The sequence below is a fragment of the Lepidothrix coronata genome, unplaced genomic scaffold, assembly GCF_001604755.1.
Source record: "Lepidothrix coronata isolate B3197 unplaced genomic scaffold, Lepidothrix_coronata-1.0 Scaffold179, whole genome shotgun sequence".
Classification (NCBI taxonomy): Eukaryota; Metazoa; Chordata; class Aves; order Passeriformes; family Pipridae; genus Lepidothrix; species Lepidothrix coronata.
In genome coordinates, this window is record NW_016690359.1 from 249,423 (window position 1) to 274,051 (window position 24,629).

At 44.7% G+C, this 24,629-nt stretch overlaps 1 protein-coding gene across 2 annotated transcripts in view; it reads left to right on the forward strand.

The window, feature by feature from the left end:
* FZD3 (frizzled class receptor 3) overlaps positions 1–24,629 on the forward strand; it is a 50,865-nt gene that overhangs the window by 2,977 nt on the left and 23,259 nt on the right. Inside the window, exons 1-3 of one of the 2 annotated variants that reach the window (XM_017830500.1) lie at positions 14,215–14,262; positions 22,880–22,909; positions 23,317–23,513. In XM_017830500.1, coding sequence (XP_017685989.1) covers positions 22,907–22,909; positions 23,317–23,513 — 200 coding nt within the window. In that variant the 5' untranslated portion in view covers positions 14,215–14,262; positions 22,880–22,906. Of the gene's footprint in view, positions 1–1,626; positions 2,114–14,214; positions 14,263–22,879; positions 22,910–23,316; positions 23,514–24,629 lie in introns of those variants that run through there. The other variant, XM_017830499.1, reaches the window with a different exon arrangement.

Below are 24,629 nucleotides of genomic sequence, written 5' to 3' on the forward strand. Positions count from 1 at the left end.
TATTTTTGAGTTTTGTATCAGATTTCACTGACATACAGAGCAAAAGTTCCAGTAAGTATACACGTTCATATCTACATACAATAGGACTATATAAACTTTTTCAGATTTAGGTGCCAAAAAAAAACCCCTAAACACGGGTCTGTTTATCATCTTGGGCTTTTTTTTTTTTTTTTCCTGTTTTCATTATTTGTTTCTAACCAGCCTGTCTTCAAAAACCTGCAGCCAAACCCGTGATCTTGCAGGGAAGCCCAGAATTGTTTGGGTTGGAAGGAACCTCTCACGATTATGCAGCGCACGAGGGTTTAAAGAGCTTTATGCTCCTTAATTTTTCTGACCATAAGATGGGCCTGTGTGAACAAAAATGTGCAGAACTGATACCAGCAGACATCTGGGAATTAACTCTTTCCTGTCTCTTGCTCTTAGGGAGAAAGGAAAAACTTGTAGATTTATTTCCCTTTCTCAACATCCAAGGGAAAACTCTGCTCTCTCAAGATTGGAAGTCTCTTCAGATTTGTGGTTGTCTGCTCTTGGGGTTTCTGGTTCAAGCAGAGTTTTTAAATTTGTTACCTTTTTTAACAACTATTTGCTTTAAAGCAGTCGGTTAGAGGCCGAATTTTGCAAAGTTTATCGTGGTAAGGCAAAATAATTATTAAAAATTACTATTCTTTGTACCCTTAGTACTTTTTTCACGCTTTAGCCTTCGATTTCAGGGTTTGTTTCTCCAGCTGACGAGCACAATGTGCTGAGTCCCCGTTCTGCTTGTTCCACTCCAGCCCCTCGGTGCTGAGGAAATCCAGACCCAGCCTTGGGGCGTGATTCCTGTTTTAAATTGGCTCCATGGGGAGAGTGGAGCTGGCAGAGCAACCGTTTGCGGTTTCCCTCTTTCGGGAGCGCGCGGAGAAAGGGGTGGTCAAAGAACACTCTTCTGGTCTGTCCTCAGCTTGCTGTGGTGGCTCCTGGAGAAGGGGATGGATGTGTGGGATTAAAACGGGTCAGAAACGACCAAAAAAAGGCCGTTTACAACGAGATGAAAATGGCACATTTGAGCACAAACCGTGGTGGAGCTTGTTGGGCAGGACAGTGGCGAGCTGGGACTTGTGGGCTGGTGCTGGTGGTGACTGCTGTGTTTGTGTTTTATAATTATTCATCAGGCCATGCAAATAACGAGATGCTATCGATGTGAACGCACCAGAGGAGGTGCTGAGTCATAAATAGCTTGGTTTCAGTGTGGTCAAACACTTGCAGTTAAGGTTTAAAGTGTGGGGTTTCCTCAAAATACTTCTGTCGCGATAAATACAATCCCCATTTTCATCGTCCTTTTTGGGTAGAGTCTTTCAGCATCCCGGCTTTTCTTCTATTAATTTCGTCCATCTTCCATTAATTTCGTCCATTTTCCATTAATTTCTTCCATTTTCCATTAATTTCTTCCATTTTCCATTAATTTCTTCCAGAGGTTAAAAAAAACCCCAAACCCAACCAGGATTAAAACTCGCCGAAGGGCCTTCTAGTCTTGCACAGGAGAACTTGAAGCAGCTTGTCTGCCAGTAGGAATCCTTAGAAATTTAGAGGTAACATATTCTAATCAAATTCGAGGCTTTTTTAGTGTATTCTGTTTGTTGTTTTCAGGGTTACCCATCGAAGGGAGGACGTCCCTCTGTCACCATGGGGTCAGTCGTGTGGGAATGTGGTTAAATGCTTGAAAAACTTTAATTCATGGCATATTGGACTGAGAAAAGGGAAGGTTCCTTGCACACCTGCCTCAAATACATTGTCCCCTGGGCTGGGCTGAGGATGTTGAACACAAAGACTGTTCCAGTTTGGAAGAGCCTCAAACAAGGACTGGGAATATCGTTGTCGAGGTGAAACCCGAGGATACAGAAGGAGCTGGAAGGGCCGCGACCGGCCCTGTTCCCGGTGTGGAAGGATGGCTGGGAGCTGGATTTTGCGTTCCCTTTGGCTGTTGGATGTTTTGGTGGGGCTCACGGGGGGGCACAGCCTGTTTTCCTGTGAGCCCATCATCCTGAGGATGTGCCAGGACCTGCCTTACAACACCACCTTCATGCCTAACCTCCTCAACCACTATGACCAGCAAACAGCAGCTTTGGCCATGGAGGTAAGGCTGGTTTTTCCAGGAAAATACATGGTTTTGTCCTTTAGTTAGCAAATAATCAGAAAAAAACCACCAACCCAAGAAGATACTCACATTAGAAAATAAAAAAAAATCGGGATAATTAATAATTTAAATATAAACCCAAATACCACTTGCATAGGATGTACTGTAATGTATACACTGAGATATTCTGTGACTGCAGAATTTGCCTAATTTGATATCACTGAGTGTGAAATACTCTGGATGTGCTTGCTACTTTAAATATCTATAGTCTAGTTTATACAAAACTTTTAAGTTCCCTTCAGTCTTAAGGAGTTTCCTTACTCGGTATTCTGTGATATCACTAAAATTGGTGGAAATTCGGGATATTAGGCAAGTGTTGCTGTCAACCTGTTCAAATTTCCATGAGAGATTTGTCCAGATTAGGTTTATTTGTATTTCTGAAGTACTTGTGGGGAATTCACTGTACGCTGAGAACTGAAAGAATAATCATGTGTTTTCCTCTTTGAATGCTCCTCCCGACAACACAGAAACGGAATTGAATTGTTCTTGTTAAAAAATACAAAGCCTTGGCTTTATGGAGTCTTTCTGTGCCAGAGTTTAAACCAGATGTGATGGCTTTTTCACTGTGAGAAGAAAATTGGGATTCTTACCCTTAAATTTGCTTTGTTTGGAAGAATTATGGACTTGCAACGACTCATTTGGATGGTTCAGTGGAAAGTGTCCATGGCTGGGGGTGGAATGAGCTGAGCTTTAAGTCCCTTCCAACACAAACCATTCTGGGATTTTATGATTTTACTTATTCTCTAACCTATTTCCAACCAGTTTCCTGCTATTTTCATTTAATACCCTTTTGTCCAGTGTTGTGCAATACTGTGCTGCAGTTCAGTCCTCTGTTACACTCGAGATTTTGGAAACCTCAGTTCCATCCCCCAAGGCTTTTCCTCTCCAAATGGAGAGGAAAATTCTTGCAATCCAGCTGCCTCATTGCTGCAATAATTTTAATTACCTTCCTCTGTCCCTTTTTCTACCCTTGGCCTTGCTGAGAATGTCACATCGCTCCGGGCGTGGCCACCCCAGGGATTTATTTATCACGAAAATCACACTTTTAGCTGCTAATTACCAACATTAAGTTCGTTTTTCTGATTTTTGTTGTGTGTTCGACCCCGTGGACTGTCAAAAGCCTCACTTTCACAGCTCATTTATGGCCACTGCTGGAAGCAAAGCAGTAATTTATGGACCCTCAGCCTGCGCCAGAAAAACCGGGTGCGATTATTCCGACCTTTGGAAAATCGCTTTGTGCCGCGGAGAGGGAAAGAGAGGAGAAGTGAGTGTTGCTTCTCTGCACTCTGTGGTGGAAAACACAACTTCACAGCATAAATTAGGCTGTGAAGAGCTGTCCTGCTGCAGTTCACACTCTGAAATTGGTGCCAGAGCCGTTCTGAGGCTTAGCACGGGCGCGTTGGTGGTGTGGGGGTGTGGAGTGCTCCCTTTGCCAGTATAATTAGCATTTAAACCAGGAGTTTCAATCTGGGGATGGATTATGGGCTACTTCTGAATGGCTCTGGAGAAGTGGTGAAGGCTGTGAGGGGAACAGGCCTGTTATCAAACTCAAATTCCCCGTGCAGGGGCCTGTGTCTCCGCCGCAGAGTTTTGAGCGGGAGGAAAAGAATGAAAATCCACAGGTTTTTCCTAAGTATATTCCTTGTACCAGCTTAGATTGCTCCTTAGATATGCTCAGGAAGATGGAAGTTTTTTATTATTTGGCTTTTTAGTCATTATTTAGTGTCAGAGTCAAACGGATGAAGCGCTCAGATTTTGAAGTGATGGAAATGTGTGAAATCTCGCATTGTGACATTTTTCTAGTGGCATCTCTCAGCTCCAAGCCCTCCCTAATCGCTGCGAAGATAAAATAATATAGCAGGAGAATCAGTGTGATTCATCTTGTGACTCTCACAGTTTTTCAGTAGCACTTTTTCACAGCAATTCCTGCTGAAACTTGGAAGAAAATTTCAGGTTGGTTGTACTGGAAGGGTGCAGTACAACAAGGAGGGGGAAGTGAAGTGAAATAGGGAACTCTTGTAGCTGTGTTCTTGCCATCAATAAATTCAGTGTACTTGTCTTCCCATGCCACTGGTTGCTTCATTGGAGAAACTGCCTGAAAACTTATTTATGGTGAGCTTGAAAAGATCAGTAAGTTGCCTTTTTGAGACTTTATACTGGTATGGTTCCTTCATAATTATAGTAAAGGCTGAAAAATCACATCAGCAGGTTAGAGAATCATAGAATCACAGAATGGTTTGGGTGAGAAGGGACCTTAAGGATCATCCCATTCCACCCCCTGCCATGGGCAAGGACACCTTCCATTATCCCAGGTTGCTCCAAGCCCCATCCAACCTGGCCTTGGACACTTCCAGGGATCCAGGGGCAGCCACAGCTTCTCTGGGCAACCTGTGCCAGGGCATCACCACCCTCACAACCAAGGATTCCTTCCCAATATCCCATCTCAATCCACCTTCTTTCAGTCTTGATTAAACAAAGGCAAATATTACACCGGGGTCCCTCAGTGCACGCCAGTCCCTGCTGGAATCAGTTCCTGTGTATTTACTCCTAGGAAAGATAATTCCTTAAGCTTTCTGCCGTGCCTGCTTTAATCCAGGAGCATTGAAGGGAGGGTTTGCTGCCTCCAGGGGCCTGGAGCATTGTTTTACCCCCAAATGTCCCTAAAGAAGCTTTTGATGGAGGACAAACACCAGTCCAAGCTCTGTTAACATCCGTCCTCTTGGCAGTAGCAGGGACTGAAACGGGAGTTATTTTACATCTAAAAGGGGCAATAAAGGAGTGATGACATATTAGTTATGACAGAGAATGTAGCTGTGAGATCCTGGGTGTCCAGGGCAGGGATTTTCCGTGGACTGAGCTGTCCAGGCCGGAGCAGAGCCGGGAGCTGTCCAGGGCCTCTCACTTCCTGACTCCGGAGGGTCATTCCTTCCGTCTGCTCTGAGGTGTTTGTAACATTTTCTATAACCTGTTGACGGGCTGGTTGATGACAACAACCATCACACGCAATTCCAGTTTCAGGGACGCTGTTAAAACTTCCCTCTCCCTATATTCCCGAGGATGCTGCAACACTGGGATGTCGCGGTGTTGTTGCTGCCGCAGTTCCGTGTGTTACATCAATCCCAAATGAGTCTGTGAGGACGGAGAAGTCAAATTACCCCTCTCCTCCCCCAGGGACCTGACCTTGTTTACCCATCTCTCGGATTATTATTGCTACAAAGAATTACCTTCTGTCTCTTTTGCACTTAATATTCCTTTGGCCTTGAAGGATTTGCTTGTGCAAGCAGTGGGTTTTATCTGCCCTAATGCAGTTTTTTTTGTAGGCAAATGTTTTTATCAGAGAACATGGAACTCGGGGGCCTGTTGGAGCCTGGGAGGATGCTCCGAAAGCTTTTGTCTCTGATGAAGAGAAGCAGTTAAATACTGATGATTCCCAACCTTTTTGCAGTTAAACACAACTGCCAGCACTTCTTTTTCCTTGCCCTGATTTTTGTGGGACCTCGCAAATGATTCTGGGCATCAAAGAGGCTTTAAGGGACGGGAGCCAGACATGGCTGAGGGCTAAATGGGTCCCTCTGAGTTGTCTTTTTGGGATTATACTGGAGGTCAAACACTCTCAAAATGAGATGATGCAGCCACCATATGGACAGGGGAGATAAAGTGCTGTTCCTTTGCACTTTCTCACAGCTCCCATTCCCGTTTTCCATATCAAAAAAGAGCAGCAGTAGGGACTTAGGGGTGTAGCCACTGTGTAGGTGGGAGATGAGGAGGGAGAAATAGAGAATTTGGTTTTTTCCAGTGTGAGGGAAGTAGCTGGAAGAGGAGTCACACTGTATGCTCCTAATCCATCAACATGCCAAGTTTCACCAACTGGAAATCATTGGACTGATATAAACAAACTACCCAGTGATGAAGATTTTTGAATATCTAGAAGCAGAGCTAGTGAATAGTTCATGGACTTTGACGCAGAATGTGCAGCTACAGATGTGAGGGCAGCTGATTTTTCATCTCCCATTTCAAATTTAGTGGTTTTCTTGCCTGTCTTGATTCTTGCAGAGGACGATTCCACTGACCTGCCTCAGAGCAGGGGATGTGCTGCAAGGTCTGCATGCCCTTGCCAGCTCTATTTCTGTGATCCTTGGAGCCTCAGTTAATTCTTTTCGTCTTTTTTTTTAAGTGGGAAAGAACTGGAGTGTGCTTAAAATGGCACCAACAGAAGACATAGCTCTGTTTATTCCCAGCCTGGTCTTAACATCTGGGATAAGAGGTATTTTTCCAGCTGAGGTAGGTCAGGTATAAAGTGGCTCATTTAGTGGTGTTTCTTTCCTACTGATCAGCAAAGATGGGGAGAATGCAGGGTGGAAAATCCTTAACTTCTTACCCCCTTAATTCCACCTTTATTCCTTTTCACCCCCTCCCTCCTTCTGCCTCTCCCAGGCGCTGTATCCTTCTAAATGTCACGCTTTTCCTTGGCTTCCTGTGTCCTTCAGTTCTGCATCCAAAACTCCTGGAAGTATAAGCATATAAAGCTCATGGAAAAGTGGGTTTTAATCAGCTGGTGTTTTGCAAGCACCCTGATCTCGGGCACTAATTTGCAGCAAGGATTAATTTTCTCGTTAGTGTGTGAGGTTACGATCCCTGCGGAACAACGGAATTGTGCAGGATCACAGGGGTGCAGGCGGTGCTCCAGCTGCTTAAAGCCTTTTCTTCCATTAACTTTATGGTCTTCTTATTCCCACTTGGAATCTTTGCCTTAGAAATAGCCACGTGAAAACTTTTAGATTGTTTCATTTGTAAACCGGAATGTCTCAAAGCGGGAATTGCAGAGATGAGTCCAGGCCTGACAATGCCCTGCTTGGAAATTCCTGCTTTAGGAATACCTGAGGATTGACTGTTGGAAACTGCAGCAGCTCCTGGTTTCAGCCTTGATCTGTAAAGGGCACAAATGTTATGCAGAGGTGAAATCCTTCGTGGGTAAGAACAATCTGGGAAGAACTAAAGCTGTTACATCCCCGAGCGGATCCGTACCGAAATTAGTGTGATCTGACAATTTTGGAAAATGAGGTTCCTGAGGAGGCTCTTTCTTGGGCACAGCCTTGGATGGGCTCGTGTTGGAACCATCAGTTTGATCCTTTTCACCTTAAGGTCCAGTGAAGTTCAGGATAATCTGAGGGAATGTTGCAAATTCAGGGGATACTGAAGCCTTTAGGCTGTTTGGGCAGGACGAGCAGCCACGTGAGAGAATAATTTGCACTCAGATAAAACACAGAGCTCTGTGTATGTACCTGCTCTGGAGCTGGAAGAGGCTTAAATAAGGAAGAAAGGGAAAAAGCCTTGTCTTTGACTGGAAATCTTTTGGAGGAGTTAATCCAAACAGAGGAAGTCCAAGAGTGGATGCACAACAAAAGGACTTTTCGGCTGCTGTTGTGTGCAGGGATTTGTGTTTGGGAGAGTGTGGTTATTCTAACAGTCAGAATTCCCAAATTAACAATCAGCCAATGACCGTCAGACCTGGATTTACTCAGGAAGGTGTTTTTCCAGGCAGAGTTACCCACATCCACAACAGCAAACGAACGGATTTATGGAGATAGATCGTACCTGAGCATGTGGCCCATCCCGGTACAGCAATCCAAGGGAATATAAATCCCCCTCTACTTTGCCCTCATGAAACTCCCCCTGCAGAGCTGCCTGCAGATCTGGAGCTTCAACATCAGAAGGATGGAGCTGCTGGAGCAAGTCCAGAGGAGGGCACGGAGCTGCTCCAAGGGCTGGAACCCCTCTGCTCTGGAGCCAGGCTGGGGGAGCTGGGGGTGTTCACCTGGAGAAGAGAAGGATCCAAGGAGATCTTGGAACCCCTTCCAGAGCCTAAAGGGGCTCCAGGAGAGCTGGAGAGGGATTTGGGACAAGGGCTGGAGGGACAGGACACAGGGAATGGCTTCCCAGTGACAGAGGGCAGGGAGAGATGGGAGACTGGAAAGGAATTCTTGGCTGTGAGGGTGGGGAGGGACTGGGCTGGAATTCCCAGAGAAGCTGCGGCTGCCCCGTCCTTGGAAGTCTCCAAGGCCAGGTTGGAGCAACCTGGGCTAGTGGAAGGTGTCCCTGCCTGTGGCAGGGAGTGGAATGAGATGAGCTTTAAGGTCCTTCCCACCCAAACTGTTCTGGGATAAACCATAACTGGCATTCCCGGGTGGATTTGATGCTTCCTTGGGAGCAATCACGATGGTCAGTCTCTTTTTCCCTCCAGGAATCACATCACTGCACTTCAAAGAACCAGCTGAAGGTATCACAGGACTGTGCTGAACAGAGCAGGGTGAAAAAATGAGCACTAAAGAGATATTTCTCTCTAAAATGGTTACAAAGAACACAAGGGTTCGAACATCAGTCCCCAAATATTAGAGCGGGATAGCAGGTGGGAGAAGCTCTTCATTTCTTTTGCCTGGGTAACAGATGTTCTCCAGAGGATAATTTCAGAAACACTGTTTTCTGTTCTTTGATGTTTGTTAATGAGAAAAAGATGCCACATGAAGATTTTCAAAATGCTGACTTGCAGCGAGAGGAAAAATGAGGAGATTTAGGGTTTGGGGGTTTTGTTAAATTGATAAACTACTGCTTGCACGTTGAGGATGAACTCTGTCACCATTTCATATTTGCTTGGATAAAAGATTAATTCTGAGTGATGATTCAGCTGGAAGGCTGAAAACGAAGTTCAGCCCCGATGGTTTAGTGCAAACATACGAGGAAAAAAAAAAAAATCAGTTTTATGTAAAGATTCAGTTGCAAGTAAATGATCTACGTCTTAATCAACATCTACCCGCAGGGGGATGTTTTCAGGGTCATGAAGGCAGATGGCTCTGCATTGTGGCTAATTCTGTAGCAGCTGGTGGAGCCTCGAGGAGGAATTATCAGAAAAGGTGGAACACACATGAGTTTGTTTTGAATAGTTTAGATGACAAAGTGCTGTTCAGTCAGTTGTAGTTTAGACCTGCGAGTGTAAATTCAGATGCCAGAGGGTGTTGTGCCAGAGCTTTAAGGGAATATTGGTTTTACCATTCACCATTCTCTCACCTGCCACAAAATCACAGACATTCCTAGCCACCTTTCTGGGGTTTTTGTGCAAAAAAAAGTTGGCAGTGATGTAAATAACGTTTGCCTACTTAAAAGCTGGGTGGCTTGGTGAGGATGTGCTTTTTATTTTGCTGGTCCCTTGGAAGTGGCTTTTTCCTTGCTTTCTCCAGTGTGTGAGGGTGTTTCCAGTTATAGGATGGTTGGATTCAAAGAGAAAGCCACAACAGACTGACAAGAGAAGAGAATAAATATGAAATAACTTAAGCACCGAGGAGCACTTGTCATAAATTTTACCATTTGTCTTGCTGGTGTGGCTGCAGTTTTCTTCTTTGTTTTTGAGAGACATTTGTGGTGAACTTCGAGAAAGTTAGGATGGCCTTTATGGATCTGAGTCAGTTCTATATCAGTGGGATGTTCCTGTGTGGCTTTGAAGCTGTTCTGTGGTAGGAAAAGAGAGGAGAATAACTGATCAAAGCATGTTTTTAATGTTCAAAGGACAAATCTTAAATTGACCCGAGCCTCATTTGGGCCCTGCTGCCTTATTCCCCATTTCCCATGTGCGAATCAAGAAATGCAGGTGCCTGGGGGGTTTGTGGCTTTCTGAGGGAAGGTGAGCCAGAGTTTGTCCTCCATCCATCACCAAACTGGTCCTGAAGCCCTCTGAGGGCTGCAAAATATCCCTGATGGTTGAGGGACCCAGTGCTCCAGAACTAAGTCCACTGTTCCATCTTGCAACACTTGGGACCTGCAAGACGATATATAATTGAATTTCAGAGCCTGAGAGCAGCAATATGAAGCCATTTCCTCCCTGAACTTGTACATTCTTTTAGCATCCCCACAAACCAGCGGCAGTTACAGAAGTTAAGTGTTGTGTGAAGAATTTACTGTTGTTTTTTGTCTGTGTTTTTTTTTTTTTAATCTTCAAACAACCAGCTGCTGGTTTTACATTCCCTGCTTTCCGTGCTGCAGATACAGGGAGCAATTGGATCATATTTTTCCTTTATGTATCATTAGTGATTTTATAGGGCTCAGCCTCCTGCTGTCTCTTTTACAAGGCTCAATAATAAAAATAAGCCATATTTGTATATTTTTATGGAGCGGATGAGTGCGATGCCGTGTTAATAAGACTGTGAATCTGGCTCTGTCACATCACTGCTGCGGTGACAATGACAACCAGACTCTTCCATATCCTGCAGAACTGCCTGTGGGAGCTTGGATGTGGGTGCTGGAAACCAAAGCTCCGTCTTCCTCATCCTGTGCTGTTTCCACTTATCCGCGGGGCATTAAAACATCTCCAGAGCCCATCAGTCGAGGGGAATATTTGGCCTCTTTACATCAAATTCTCACGTCAGATTTGAGAATCAGATCTGCCCAATTTCTCTGTATCAATTGGCATCTAATTCTCGTATAAATTAATTTGACTCGTTTAAAAGGACTCCGAACTAGCACGAGGTTGGATGCTCATTCTCGCTTTTATTTTAATTTTTTTCCTTGATAAGGCTTTTATTTTTTTCATTGTAAGCCCTGGCATTGCACTTTTAGCAACACCTTTCCCGTTTTCTTCCCCTCTTGTGGGTTTTTGGCCGCGATGCCCCCTCAGAGCTGGTTCCTATGGTTACCCCCCCCCTTTGCTGGGGTGACAAAGGTTGGCATCTCGATTCTCCCGAGCCAAATTCTGCCCTTTGACTCTCTCCCCTCTTCACACCCCTCGCCGAGCTTGGCCCCTTGCTCCGCTCCAAGGCTTGTCATCCCGGGGGTTCCCATGGAAACAAGGAAGGAAATTTGAAAAGAGAAGCACAAAGGGCTTGCTTCATTTGAATTTGAACAAGGGGAGGAAGGCTCCTTGTAGTTCAGCTTTGTGTGGCCGTAGAGACCCGAAATTTATCTTTTAAAAAAAGTTGCTTTCAATTTGTAAACTTGTTTACGTTCAACCCCCGTTCCTTGATTTATGGAACAAAAGTTGTCATGTCTGCGGCCTTGGGCGAGGGGAAACATCTTTCTTTTTAAATTCAGTGGGAGGACTCTGGTCAGCCACTTGTTTGCTTTCCCCCCCCTCCCGGCTCCGAAAGCATCATTTTCATGTTTTTAACATTTTTCTCAGAAAACTCACGTGTTTTTACATTTTTTTTCCCCTTCATAAGGATTTAATCGAGCTGTCAATTATCTGACAATCCCTCGTTCTGTCTTTGTGGAGGAGTGGATGAATATATGAGTATATGCCAGTGATCCATTGCTGAATCCCTGAGAATTCCTTCTACCTCCTTATTGTACATTTTAACCCTCCTGGTCCCGTCTGGGCAGGTGCAACGTGGAAATGTAACCGCAGAGAAAAAGATGATAACCAAGTTTGACCTTGGATTTCAGGTTTGATGCTTAATGACAATAATACAATTTAAAAAAAAAATCAGGAAAACAAAAATGTGTATCGCGTGATAATAAAATTTTATCTGCACATTTTACAAGTGTGTTAAATATTTAATATAAACTGGCTGAAGAGCAGCGAAGCCTCTTTGCCTCCCAGGTTTTTCCCTGTAGCTTTTCAAATGGCAAATTATCTCAGCCTTACAGAAAAACAGTCTTTACCTGGTGTAGAAGAAATACCATTTGAAAGGTCTGATTTGAAAACTGGCCCTCCGGTTCTACGAACTCCTGGGGCTCAAATTCTGAAAAATCTCAGCCCCTGAAGGTTACACAGATATTTTCTTTACTCTTAACTTTGTAACCGTGGGCAAATCATTCAAAATAACCTTAATTAAGTATTAGCACAAAAAGGCGACGAAAATCTTCAGATACAGCAGTTGCTTTTTTTTTTTTTTCCTTTTTTTTTTTTGTTTGTTTTTGTTTTTCCCCTGGCACAACGGGAGGCAGCTGCTTTTGTCCGGGAATAGTAAACTTCCAGGCTTTAAAAATTTAGCCTTTGGTTCCCCTCCCACTCTGGAGGAGCTGCTGTGAATTCCGGGGTCACGGAGGGGACTCAGGAGAGGGGCGTTGGATCAAGCCAGGGCTGTAGGAGGTCTGGGGGTTGTGGTTTTCCTGCACTGGGATCTCATCCTTCTGACACATCCCGTTGTATCCATCAGACAGGAGCTGGTGGGATGGATTAAAGGATTCCATCTCAGCCCTCATCCATGAGGTGGGAGGCAGTGGGAGCAAATATAAGTGTAGTCAGCAGAGAACTCATCACGAAGCCTTAACCAATGGACACTCCTTCCCACTCTCCTGCCCCATCCTGTTGCTCCAAGCCTTCCCTTCCTTAGAGCCCCACACCTGGTCTTCCCTCAGTTGCATTTTCCATCCTTTCAGAAACATATATATATAACATATATGTGGATTTTATATATATATATATATATATATATATATATATATACGTATAAGTGGATTTTGCAGCGTTGGGCAATTATTCAATGGGAAAAAACACACCCCCTTCTTTCTTCTTGCATCATCCTCAAGTGGTTACATCTCCAAGGAATTTAATGGAATATTTCTGTTTATCTGACCTGCTATTTATGGTTTGATCCCACTGATTCCATTCCATGTGGATCCTCCCTGCTGCCAACTCCCCTGCAGTGTATTCCACCCAGATCCTGACATTTACATGAGTTTAAGAATAAAAATATTCTTAAACAGTGACTGAGTGTCACTGGTTAAGAATATTTTTAAGAGATTCTCCTTCCACAGCATCCACAGATATTTGCTTCTCTTTATTTGACTGGAAAACAGTTCGGGTCCATCCTCCTGTGCAGGGGCCTCCCGGAGTAGTTGCATAAGCTTTTTGTCTTCCCTTGTTTCCTTCATCCGTGTCCCCTCTGTCCTCCCACTGTCTTATTAATCCCGTTATTGTGTTTGGCCTTGTCCTACTTGTGAGTGTTTCAGAGACGTGCAGGGAACGCTGTGGGAGCAATTTTCCTCCCCCCCTACTCCCTAAAAAATTATCTTCAAGATCCAGCAGAGAGTGAGGCACAAACTTCTGCCCTCAACAGGGAGGAACTCCCGCACCTCTGAGGGCAAAATCTCCTTTTAATGTGTTTTCAGAGAGGCAAACGCACTTTTAGGATGCCAAAGAAACAAACGGGCAAAAAGGCACTGTGGGAATTCCTGTCAAATATTTATCTGGTGAATTATTAACTCCAGGCAAGAAAAATGGACGTCGGGAGCTTGGGTTTGTTCTTAGTTTGGTGTTTTTGGTGAGGATTCCAGACTTGGGGGGGTTCAGATGCTCCTGGGCTGGGTAACAGCTGTCTGGCCAGTGGAAAAGTGGGATACAATTGCAATTATTTCTAATTCTTTCCCCCTGTGCTCCCCTGTAGCGTTCAGCTGTGACCTCATTAACTTGGCACTGAATGGAAGGGATGGTATTGCTTGATGGATCTTAAAATTTTAATTTACAGCTGCTGCACTCGCACATGGTTTAAAAAATGGTTACTGGTTTAAAAAATGGTTAATGGTTTAAAAATGGCTAAAAGTTGAGGTTGCCAGCTAATTATCTTAAAGCTTCCATTTGGAGTATAAATCAATTTTCATCTAGTCTGTTGTAGATTGAGATATTCTCAGTTATTATTATTGATTGAGACATTCTCCATTAACTTTTTGGTTTTGTGTTACTGTCTGATGAAGCAGAGAGGCCTGTTTAGTGGCCCTCTCGTAATTCTGTAACTGGGTCAAAGAAACATGTATTGGGATGGACCATATCCTTTAAAAAAACAGTTAAAGAATCCCAATAAGTGGAGTCAGTGTTTGCTCAGAACCTACAGGCTCACTGTACAAATACAATCACAAAACAAAGAAAAATCTCTTTCCAAGGACTGAAAATTTCCCCCCCAAATCCACCTGATTTTCTCGTTGTTTGTGTCACGTGGGAAGAGTTTAATGCTTAATTCCAAAATACGGGAAGGTGACGCCAAGATTCAACTCAAAGGTCACTTTTTATCTCTGTCATGGCCTTATTGTCCTTGCTCACGGGAAGAGCAGCAGGACAGGGTGGTTCTGCATGGAGCCACTCTTGGTTTTTCCCCTCAAACTTTCAGGTAAATTTACGTGTTTTCCTGAGTAAAATCTGGATTATACCATTATCTGCCCACGTGTACCCAATTAAAGCATGTGAGGAGTGCTAAGTGCTGCAGCTTTGATTTTCCCGTGTTGGAAATTGGCTGAAATAATCCCCAAATCAGGTATAATCCCTGGAGAATCCTGGCAGCCAAAATAGTCTGGAGATGTAAATTGTAAAAAAACCTATTATTTGTGTGTGAGAGAGAAGAGAAAAGGTAAGAGCTCTGGTAGAAAAACTAAAAAATGAAGTGGGAAGTGCTTTTGAGTTGAGATTTGGAGGTGGTGCAGCTTGATTTGGATGGATTCCACTCCAGTAAATGCATAGATATTAGGAAAAAATTCTTCCCTGTGAGAGTGGTGAGGGGCTGGGATAGAATTCCCAGGGAAGCTGTGGCTGCCCCATCCCTGGGAGCGTCCAGGGCCAGGTTGGAGCAACCTGGGACAGTGGAAAGTGTCCCTGCCCACGGCAGGGGGTTGGACTGGATGGTCTTCAAGGTCCCTTCCCACCCAAACCAGCCTGGGAATTCCATGATTCCTTGATATGAGGGACAGCAGGGCTGCAGAGCTTGTAGAATATAGGCCCTCACACCCAGGGAAACCATCCTGAATTATTTATGGACGTGGAGCAACCTGCTGATTTTTGAATTACTGATACCAAAGGCCAGCTCAGCGTGCTGGGCTGACGGTGCTGCCTGCCTGCAAAGTACCCATGAGGGAAAGAAATAGCTGTCAAGCCAGTAAAGAGTATATTTTAATTATTGCCCTGTGAAATATCCCTGGTTTTGAGGCCCAAAAATGTAAATCTTCTCTCCCATCCAACTGGTGGGGGGTGTGTGTGTGTTTTTGCTGGTGTGTAGATGTAACAGATGGTCTGTAATGTTAGATTAAGGCACAGCTGTTAAAATATCAGCGTTCATGTTACAGATAGGTTTGATTTGCTACCCAGAATAATTTTTACAGTGTAAATCCAGCAGATTATGTGCTTACTTCGGTTTGCATCATGTTATTTATGCATATGGTTGTGTTGGATCAGTGTGCTCTCCTCCTTTCTCAGCCATATATAGCAAAAAAAAAATGACTTTTCCATAGAGATGAATCACTGGATAACCTGACTATTTTGGATTCTCAATTTGGGCAGTCAAGAAAAGTTTCAATATGTGGCCACACACACCTGTAAAATCATTTGGCACAACTGATTTGGGGTTTTTTTATATAATAGTGCCTTCCAAAGCAACTGTCTTTGTGGGTATTGCAGGATCATTCCATCAAGTCTTTTAGGTGAGATTTCTTGTGACTTTTCACAGGGGCAAAATTATTTAGCGGAGAGGTTTGTTGTGGGTTTTCATAGGAGCAAAATGAAGTCATTTAACCTATTCCCAGGGAGATGCTGGTCCTGCTGTAGCCAGGGAAGGCACGAGAGTTGCTGGATGGTAATTCCTTCTTGGAGAACATCCTGTGGCCTTCACAGCTCAGGCACTGAGGGGATTCATTACAGCTGAGTCTGCCACTGTCTTTTCATCCATGAAACCAGGTGTTTTGGGAGGATTTTATGAGATTTTGTGAGATCAGACTGGCTGCCAAGGGAGTGCCAAATGGAGCTTCCTGAATTTCGCTGTGGTTTCTCTGCCTGCCGAAGGTTCTGCTCCTGGTTTTAAAAGCCTGGGTCATTAAACCAGGTAAAAACTAAGCTTAGAAAAAAAGGGAATTGAATAACCAAGGTGTTGATCAACCTCCCTGCCCAGGGAGGTGGTGGAGTTCCCATCCCTATCCAAGGAATGACTAGACGTGGCACCCAATGCTCTGGGCTGGGTGACAAGGTTGGACTCAATCTCTGAGGTCTTTTCCAACCTAAATGACGATTCTCTATTAAACAGCAAAGATATTTAGATGCAAATGTTCCTCAATCTCAACGTTCAGGATTCGATCCTGACTTTTTTTACCCGGCTGAATGGTCCAAACGCAGCACGTGTGGCTTCGAGGTTGGTTTCGTGGGTGGTTTTAAATCAACCTCAAACCCAAGTCAGGGTGCAGGAGGCTGGTGGCAGGGACAGGACAGGGCTGGGTGAACTCCTGCCCCTTGGGAAACTGCCCCTGAAGGGCATTAGATGGCAACTGGGATTTGTCCTGATTTCACGGCCACCTGGGAGGAAGAAGGTGACAACTGTACAGTTCACACCTACTTCTAAGGCAGGCAGAATATTGCAGGTTCCCTTGGTTGGTCTGCCAAGAAGCACTTTGGCTTGAATGTCAAAATTCGGGGAACAGAAGCCTTCTTCCATCCTCATCCCAGTGGAAAACACGGAGCTTCATGGCTCCATGAAGAACGGGCTGGTGATATTAAACTCTCTGACATTCTGCTACGTCAGCGGGGTGAAAACCCCCAGTTAGTGAAGTCACACATGAAACCATAGAAGTCCTCAAGCCTTTGGGTGGTAGAAGCAAATTCTCTTCAGCAGGAGGGTTCAGTATAATTATATATAACGTATTATTTATTAATTATACCTGGAAATCCAACTCGTCTGGTTTGACTCTGCGGGGCGTTGACGTTGGGTGTTCCGTGGCAGACGCCGCCGTCCCGGGTGCGGATAAAATGAGGGGTGATTCTGAATCTTGGCCCTGCCCTTATCTGGATTTCCCCTCATGTTTCTGATTTCTAGAAATCCCCCTTTTTTTTTTTTTTCCTTTGAGCACTGAAGAGCCTGATCTGGCTGTCGAGCTCCGCCGTGTGCTCTCCAGTCAGCGTCAAGGATCCATCAAAGCAGTGATCGCGCTCTGTCTGCTCTTGGAACGTTGTCCCCGCAGCCACAGGAGATAGAAATGTGTCATTTCAATGAAAAACTGGATTTTGACAAGACTTAACCCCTCCTGCCCAGGAGTCTGTTGCTTGTCCAGGCAAGTGTGTTTTATGAGGATCTAAACCACAGTCCGGAGCGCCGTTGATTTATTTCCCTTTGGAATTCTCCCAAGCCCATCACAGCAGGCATATGGAGAGGAAGGAGGAAGCCCAAACCATCTCAGCTGTCAGATAAAAAAAAACTAACACTTCTTGCAAGTGGAAATGGTTACCAGGGCCACCCATCTGCATCCACCGGCTCCTGAAACATAAAACCCACTCCCAGGAAAGGTGCAAACTGACAGATGGGTCCCGTCTTTTCGGTGTCTTCCAGAGGAACTTTGGAATTACAGATGAAGCAGGAGACATCTTTAAAGAACAAGAGCAGATGGCTTTGCTTTTTAGTCATACAGGCAGCGATTAATGTCGGTCGCTTCATCTTTATCCTGCCTTTATTCATCTTTATCCTGCCTTCCTTCCCCCCCCCCCGCAGTTGAGAAATTAAACCTCGGCTGTCTGTTTGCAGACAGAACGTTTAGGGTGGTTTTGTGATTGCTGCCCTTTCAGACTGAGGCAGGTAAAATAATTGATCTGAGGTTTTAAAGTAAATAACAGGGTGAGTGTCTGGTCCAACCTATAGCATGAAAAAAAAAAAATAGCTCCTAAACCCAGAGTAATTACTTGTCTTTTTTATGGTTGGACTTACTTAAATAGCTATTTAAATGCAGACATCTATTTTTAGTGCTAAGGTAAAAAAAAATCTGATTTTTTTTTCCCCTTCCCAGTCACTAAAGTGTCAATCTAATCCTCGTTCCAACCATGGTTTTTCCAGCTAACAACAAATTATGATACATGGGATGTGGGAATGCAGGGGGTTATGGGGTTTATACAGATAAATGTGTGGATAGCTTTAATTCCAAGCTGAAGGATGAGCTCAACAGGCAGCCAGAACTGTGCCCCATTTGGCTTTTTGTATGTGCATCACTGTGCAAAGCTAGAAATAATTATAAAAATAAAAGTATATCTCAGTTTCTCAACAAGGAAGTTAATGGTGAGGTAAGTTTGGATGCACTTCATGCCAAATATTCCACACTGAACGTGTCTTGGCACTGTGCATTCAAAGCAGGCTTGGGCAAAGTAACCTGGTGCCTTTAGAAAACAGAATAAAGTGTCTGCAGTAAAGCTGCACCTCCAGAGCCACGTTAATTTGGGCAGGGATGGATTAATTCCAGAAGAAACAGGCTCGCTCTGACACACCTGAGCGTGTTCCTGGCCCTTTCTGCCACCACTACTGAGTGTCACCATCCAGCTCGAGTGGGAAAAGTAGGAATGGCTCTGTTTTCCTGACCAAGTGCCCCAAAATCAGTGCTCTTTGCTGAGCACCAGCCCTGCTGTGCCTGTGAGAACGTTCCCTGAGCTCCTTCAGGAGGCCCCAGCTGGGTTAAGGCAGGACCCTCAAGCGCAGCCCGGTGTAAAGTTGGCTTCAGCTGTTTATTCCAGAGAGGGGAATTAACCTAAAACGAGTATTTCCAGGTTGAGTGTGTGCACCAGGAGTGTGGGGTGCAGGCTCCGGGAAACCTGGCAAGTTTAGAGGAGCGGGGACGCCGGAAAACAAATTTCCACTGTCTCCAGAAAGCCGGTTCTGCTCGGAGGGAGGACACGGACTGTTCAGAGCTGAGGTCTCTTCAGTCAGGGAGACCCGTGGTCATCAAAAGCAGGAGGCAGAACAAGCTCAGCTTAACCAGGAGCTGTCTGGAGAGTTAAACCCAGCAGCAGCCTCAGCAGAGGCAGCCTGGAAGGCAGCAGTGCCCGTGCCCTTTGAGATACAATTCCAGCCTTTTTCCCTAATGAACAGCAGGCTGAATCAAAGCCGGGGCAAGGCAGGGCACAAAGAGCAGCTCCTGTGGCTGGATATGCCCCGAGGCAGCTGCTTCCACCAGAGAATTTCAAAAGCAATTGACAGTCATAGCATCGCTCTCTTCCCAGGAGCCCGAGGGGAGAAAACTTCCCTCCTTCCCTCTATGAGTTTATGAGAAGGCTTGCTGTTTAGTTCTCTGTTCAAAGGATGGAATAGATAAGGGAAAAAAAATCAGCAAAATAACTTGCTTTAAGTCTTGCATTGTCACTTCCCAAGTAACAGCCAGTTTTAAATGGCTGCTGCTGTGTAAAATAAAGAGAAGAGTTTGGTTTATTAGCTGAGAGATAATGGTTTATTATCTCTCAGGAATATGAGAAGTCTGAAGCTAAATGCAGGTCCGGGGGGTATTTAAGAGATAAAATTGTTGCTTTTGCTTTGTAACCAAAAATGAGAATTTGTTCCAAAAATTATTTTTTTTGGGGGGGGGAGGAAATGGACACATATCATTCCAGCTATCCTTTGTCTTTCATCCCTTGGGGGATGAAAGTTGGGGGGTGGAATTGGATGATCTTTAAGGTCCCTTCCAACCCAAACCATTCTGTGATTCCATGATCCCCTCCTGAAAACAAAACATAAGGCAAGCAGGAATTTTCTGCTCTCTGTTAGAGAGTGGCCATTAAAGCTTTTTTTTTCAGCAGATGGGAATTGCAGGGAAAAGAAGGAGATGGGGCCACACTGCTGGGAGTCGGGAAATTTCTTAAAACAGCTTTGCCACCGTCACAAAAAAATTCTGGGGAAGAGGGAAAGAAGAGCTGGGAGAGGTTGTGCTGCAGGTTGTGCTGCTCTGAGGGAAGCAGTGATAGAGGGGTGTTATTGATACTCAACACCTGGATGGCAAAGAGAGGGCTCTGACTCAGCCTGGAAGAGCTCACAGTTATCTCTGGGATGGAAGGAATTTGCGTGGTCACAAAGGTTGTTCCCAGAGGTGGAAGGACCCAGTGGGTGTAGGACTGGGAATATGTTACACAGCTGTGTGATCTGGCATGTTTTAAATACTTGAGTACCTTCAGGAGTGCACAAGTGTTTATCTCCTCTTAAACATTTTATCTCTTCCCTTCCTGGGATTTCCCAAGACTTGGCCTGAATTACTGAAATCGGTTTGGCTGTCACGCCTTCCCTTGTCCTTGCCCTCTTCCCTTTCCCTCTTGGAGCTGTTCAACAGGCGTTTTTCAAGAGCACATCTCCTTTCACAGAGAGCCCTTTGTTAGGCACCAGGGCTTGGTGTCATAACTTGCACCGGGTCCTTGGGCAAGAGCATGAAAAGAGTCTTTTAACACCCCTGGCTTTAGTTTTAATAGGGAACAACATAATCAGTAGGTGGAAGTGACTTTTCATCTTGAGAGCTGCAAGGGGGTAAGATAATTCTGAGATAATTTTAGAGATGGGGCACTTGAAGACACAAGTGCTGCTTGGAAGCAGGTCAGTCTCTTTTCCTGCCTTACAAGGAGTTGTCGTAGGGTTTTTTTCTTCTCCTGTTCTCCAGCTGAGCCTCCTCGTGATTTTGAAAATGATTTGATTATAGTTCATAAGGGAGTTTTTGTTCTGCCTGCAGATGCTGTTTTGGGAGACACAGTGGTGTGGGAGAGGCCTGGAGGTGCTGAGAACCAGAACGGCCAGCGCCGGGGAACGGTCCTGCTAGATTAGCCCTGCTTAAAAGGGAATTTCTCCAGGAATCACAGAACCATTTGGGTTGGAAAAGACCTCTGGGATCATCGAGTCCAACCTGTGACCCCTTCCCCACCTTGTCACCCAGCCCAGAGCACTGAGTGCCACGTCCAGTCATTCCTTGGACACCTCCTCCAGGGATGGGGACTCCACCACCTCCCTGGGAAACCTGTTCCAATGTTTAATAACCCTTTCCAGGAAGAAATTCCACCTGAAGTCCACCCTGACCCTCCCCTGGCACAGCTTGAGGCCGTTTCCTCTTGTCCTGTCCTTTGTTCCCTGGGAGAAGAGGCAGGGATTGTTGGGATTGAGTAAATCTGTTCTGTGTTTTGAGGAATATGCCAAGGCCGAGCTCAAAACCAGACCCTTTCCAGCACCCAAAGTGCACCTTCTGTGCCTTCTGTGGGACTCCTCTGGGAAAATCCAGTTATTCCAGTGTTATTTCAGATGTTTTGGTGTCCTGGTACCTTTCTGTTCCCTTGAACTGGCCTTACTACTTCCCTTTGCTTTGGAATATCCATGCCCTGGAGCTGTGTTTGCACACCTTGGCGTAGTCTGGGCTCTTCCTAAAACGGTTCAGCTTCTTCAACTCATGCAAAACCAAACAGAAATTTTAATGAAGGCAAAATAGCAGGAAAAGAGGAACTCCTGGAACATCTTTCCTTAATTGGAGAGGTAGCAGAGGAGAGTAGGGGAGCATTTGTCAGGAGAACTTGAAATGTAGGTGTGGAAAACTGCAGTGGCAGGAGGCAGGATTTTGGGATCGAGCCAGGAATGAAGCCAGTGGCTCTTTTTCATAAAGATATAACTCAATTTTCTTACTTTCAAGGTTCTTTGAAAAGAAAGAGAGTTAAACACTTCCTTTATTTTCCCTTTGCATCAAATAAAGGAAGACTTGCCTTCAGCTTTTGCAATCATAACTGCCTACAACCAATTTCTTGGATCCATGTGGTCAAGCAATGCCTTTAACTGTGCTGTAGGTCCTAAATATTCAAAAATAAATACATTTATGCATCTGAAGTACCTGTCCAGCCAAACAGAAAGATGCTCTCCAGTCACACGAGCTTGTAAATGTAAATACTTTCCAACTGCTGCTGCCTTTTTCCTGGTGGGTGACTCTGGAGGTTTCTGCTGCTCTTCATGCAGGTTAGTGCCAAATTGCACAGCTCTCCTGTCATGAGACACTGGAAAAACGAAGGGAATTTAATCAGCTTGGTAAATAATAATGACGTTTAAAAAAAAACCAAAACCAACAAAACAGTAAAATCACAGCGTGGTTGTGTCTTGTATTCCAAAAATTAACCTTTTGCAGGGAAAAGGAGACATGTGAGAAGAACCGAAAGAGTAAAGAGGTGATAAGGGAGAACTGAGAATGAAACTTTTCCATACAATTCCTAGTATTTCTCATTTATACTGGCACAGAAGATGACCTATTTTTTGTTATTTAGTCTGTTCTACTCTACTCTTGGAAAAGAAAAAAAAAAAAGCTGAACTGGTTTAAAATACTTCTCGGGAAATTGCTGTTTGCAAATATAATCTTTCTGCAGCTCCTCTTCAGCTTCAGTTCTAATAAGATTTAGGGTTTATATATGTTTATCTACAGCAGGTTCATTTGTGCTTCAGCTATTGCACCACGAATTCTGAAGATTAGGCTCCCTTTGCTCTGTAATCCTGCCTGGCTGGGGAGAAGGGGAAACTCTGGCATCAAAATAGTGTTTCGTTCCGGAGTTGTAAGTCCTAATGGATCTCAGTATTCCGTGTCCTTGAATATTCCACTCTCAAAGGAATATAATTGATCTTATATTAATATCCAAAGAGATGGTGAGGCTTTGGGTTAACAGTAAGTGCCACACAGGCTTGGAATAAAATATTGATTAACTCCTGGAGAGTTTTAAAGACGAGTAAGAGCAGAATGAACCCACACAGGATAGTTAGAAGATAACGTGGATTATCAGCGTGCTCCAGCTTTTATTCAGACATAAATCCCTGCCCTACTTATTTTTCCTTCTTTTTCATCTTCAGAAATGCTCAAGACCAGCTGTATTTGCCCAACTGGGATAGATTTCCTCTCAGAGTTTCCAAGGAGCGTTGCTCTCACCGATGCTCAAACCCGTTATAAAGCGCCATGGGAGCGCAAGACACCAGTCATTTTTTCCTGACTCTTTTTTTTTTTCTTCAGGCTTTGATTTCACGGTGCCTTTTTCTGATGGTTAGTGAAGAAATGACATATTTACTGTGCCTTCTCTGTGGTTACACGGTTACAGGCCTTTTCTGGAAGCTGGGAAGTTGATGAGGGTTTATATGACAATGGTAGCGGGGCAGGTTGGGAGTGTTTTCCTTCTACGGATGCGCTCTGATGGTAGAACTGGAATTCCCTTCTGGGGGGTTTAGCTGCTTAATTCCCTCTGCTTTTAATGCAAATCAAGGACTTAAATGTCCCTTGTGAATCTCTGTCCTTGTCCCCAGGCTTCTTGATCACCCATCTTCCCAAAAATACCTGACCATTCCAACAGAGAAACGAGGTCACGAAACAAAGCAAAGCTTCCCGCGAAACCCCCCTGCAGATGTGCTGGTTGCAGCTGTTGAATCCTGCTTTTTTTTTTTTCCCTTCCCCAGCCCTTCCACCCGATGGTGAATTTGGAATGCTCCCGGGATTTCCGACCCTTCCTGTGTGCCCTGTATGCCCCGGTGTGCATGGAATACGGGCGGGTGACCCTGCCCTGCCGCCGGCTCTGCCAGAGGGCCTACAGCGAGTGCTCCAAGCTCATGGAGATGTTCGGGGTGGCCTGGCCCGAGGACATGGAGTGCACAAGGTGAGAAGATCCGAGTGGGTTTGTTGTTTTTTTTTTCCCTTTCGCAATCCCAAGGTAAAATTTTGGCACCGTCTCAGGCGTTTTATGGTCTCAAACAGATGTTTTGCCTGTTTTCCACCGCGAGTGCCGGTGTTTTCCGTTCCGCTTCTCAGCCTGTTTCCTGAGGTGGGAACTGAGTTCCTATTTCCATCACCTGCCCGAGAGTTGAAAACTGGCTGGTTTTGAGGAGTATAAAATCTGAAAGCTCTGTTTTCAGAGCGTCTACCTCTTGTTGAGCTCGTGTGCGAGCAGCAGCTTTCAGCTTTACATTACACAAATAACTTACAGAAAAAGCATTTGATGATTTTCCAAACTATTTGAAACAGAGTGTGCATGAAATTAAGAACAATATCTTCTGCTTTATTTTTTTTTTTATAAGTGACTCCAACAGTCAAAATGCAGAACCACAAACAGGAAGAAATAGTTTCTCTTACAGTTGGATTGGAGAGAAGGAAAAACAATGAAGAATTATCTTAGCAAAATAAGTCAGAGGATGCTTGTAGAGTGTGGAATCCCTCCAGTCTCTCCTTCAAGACTGTTCCTCCAGCAGTCCTTAGCCCCCAGTCAGAGCTTTAATCAACAAATATCTTCATCATAATTTTGATTTATGAATGCTGGATTGGACTTTTGGTGTAACCATCTCACTGTCCTGAGACCAGCAAGTGAAGTTGCTTAGGAAAGGCTTTAAAATGCTCTATAAAACCCTGCTTCCATGGGTACATGGTCTCAGTTTACAGTGAGCCTAAATTTACAGACCTCCTGAGATGGATTTTGTACCCTCCCCTTTATCCCTAAAGCCCCAGTGGGCTCCTTGTCCATTTATTTCTCTATCTAATTTTTAAACCTGTTACGTGGTTTCAACATCCACTGCACTCCGGGACAAGGAGCTCTGGAGTTTGGGTATAAATAGTGCAGTATTTCATGGACTACCCCTAACTTGGGTTGTCTGTTCTCACTCCAGTTGGTGTGCCTGAAGTCACACCTAGAAATAAGGTTACTGTGCCTGAAGTCACCCCTATAGATGAGGTTACTGATCTTTGCAAAGTACGTGGATATTCCTCGTAAACCCTTCTCTTC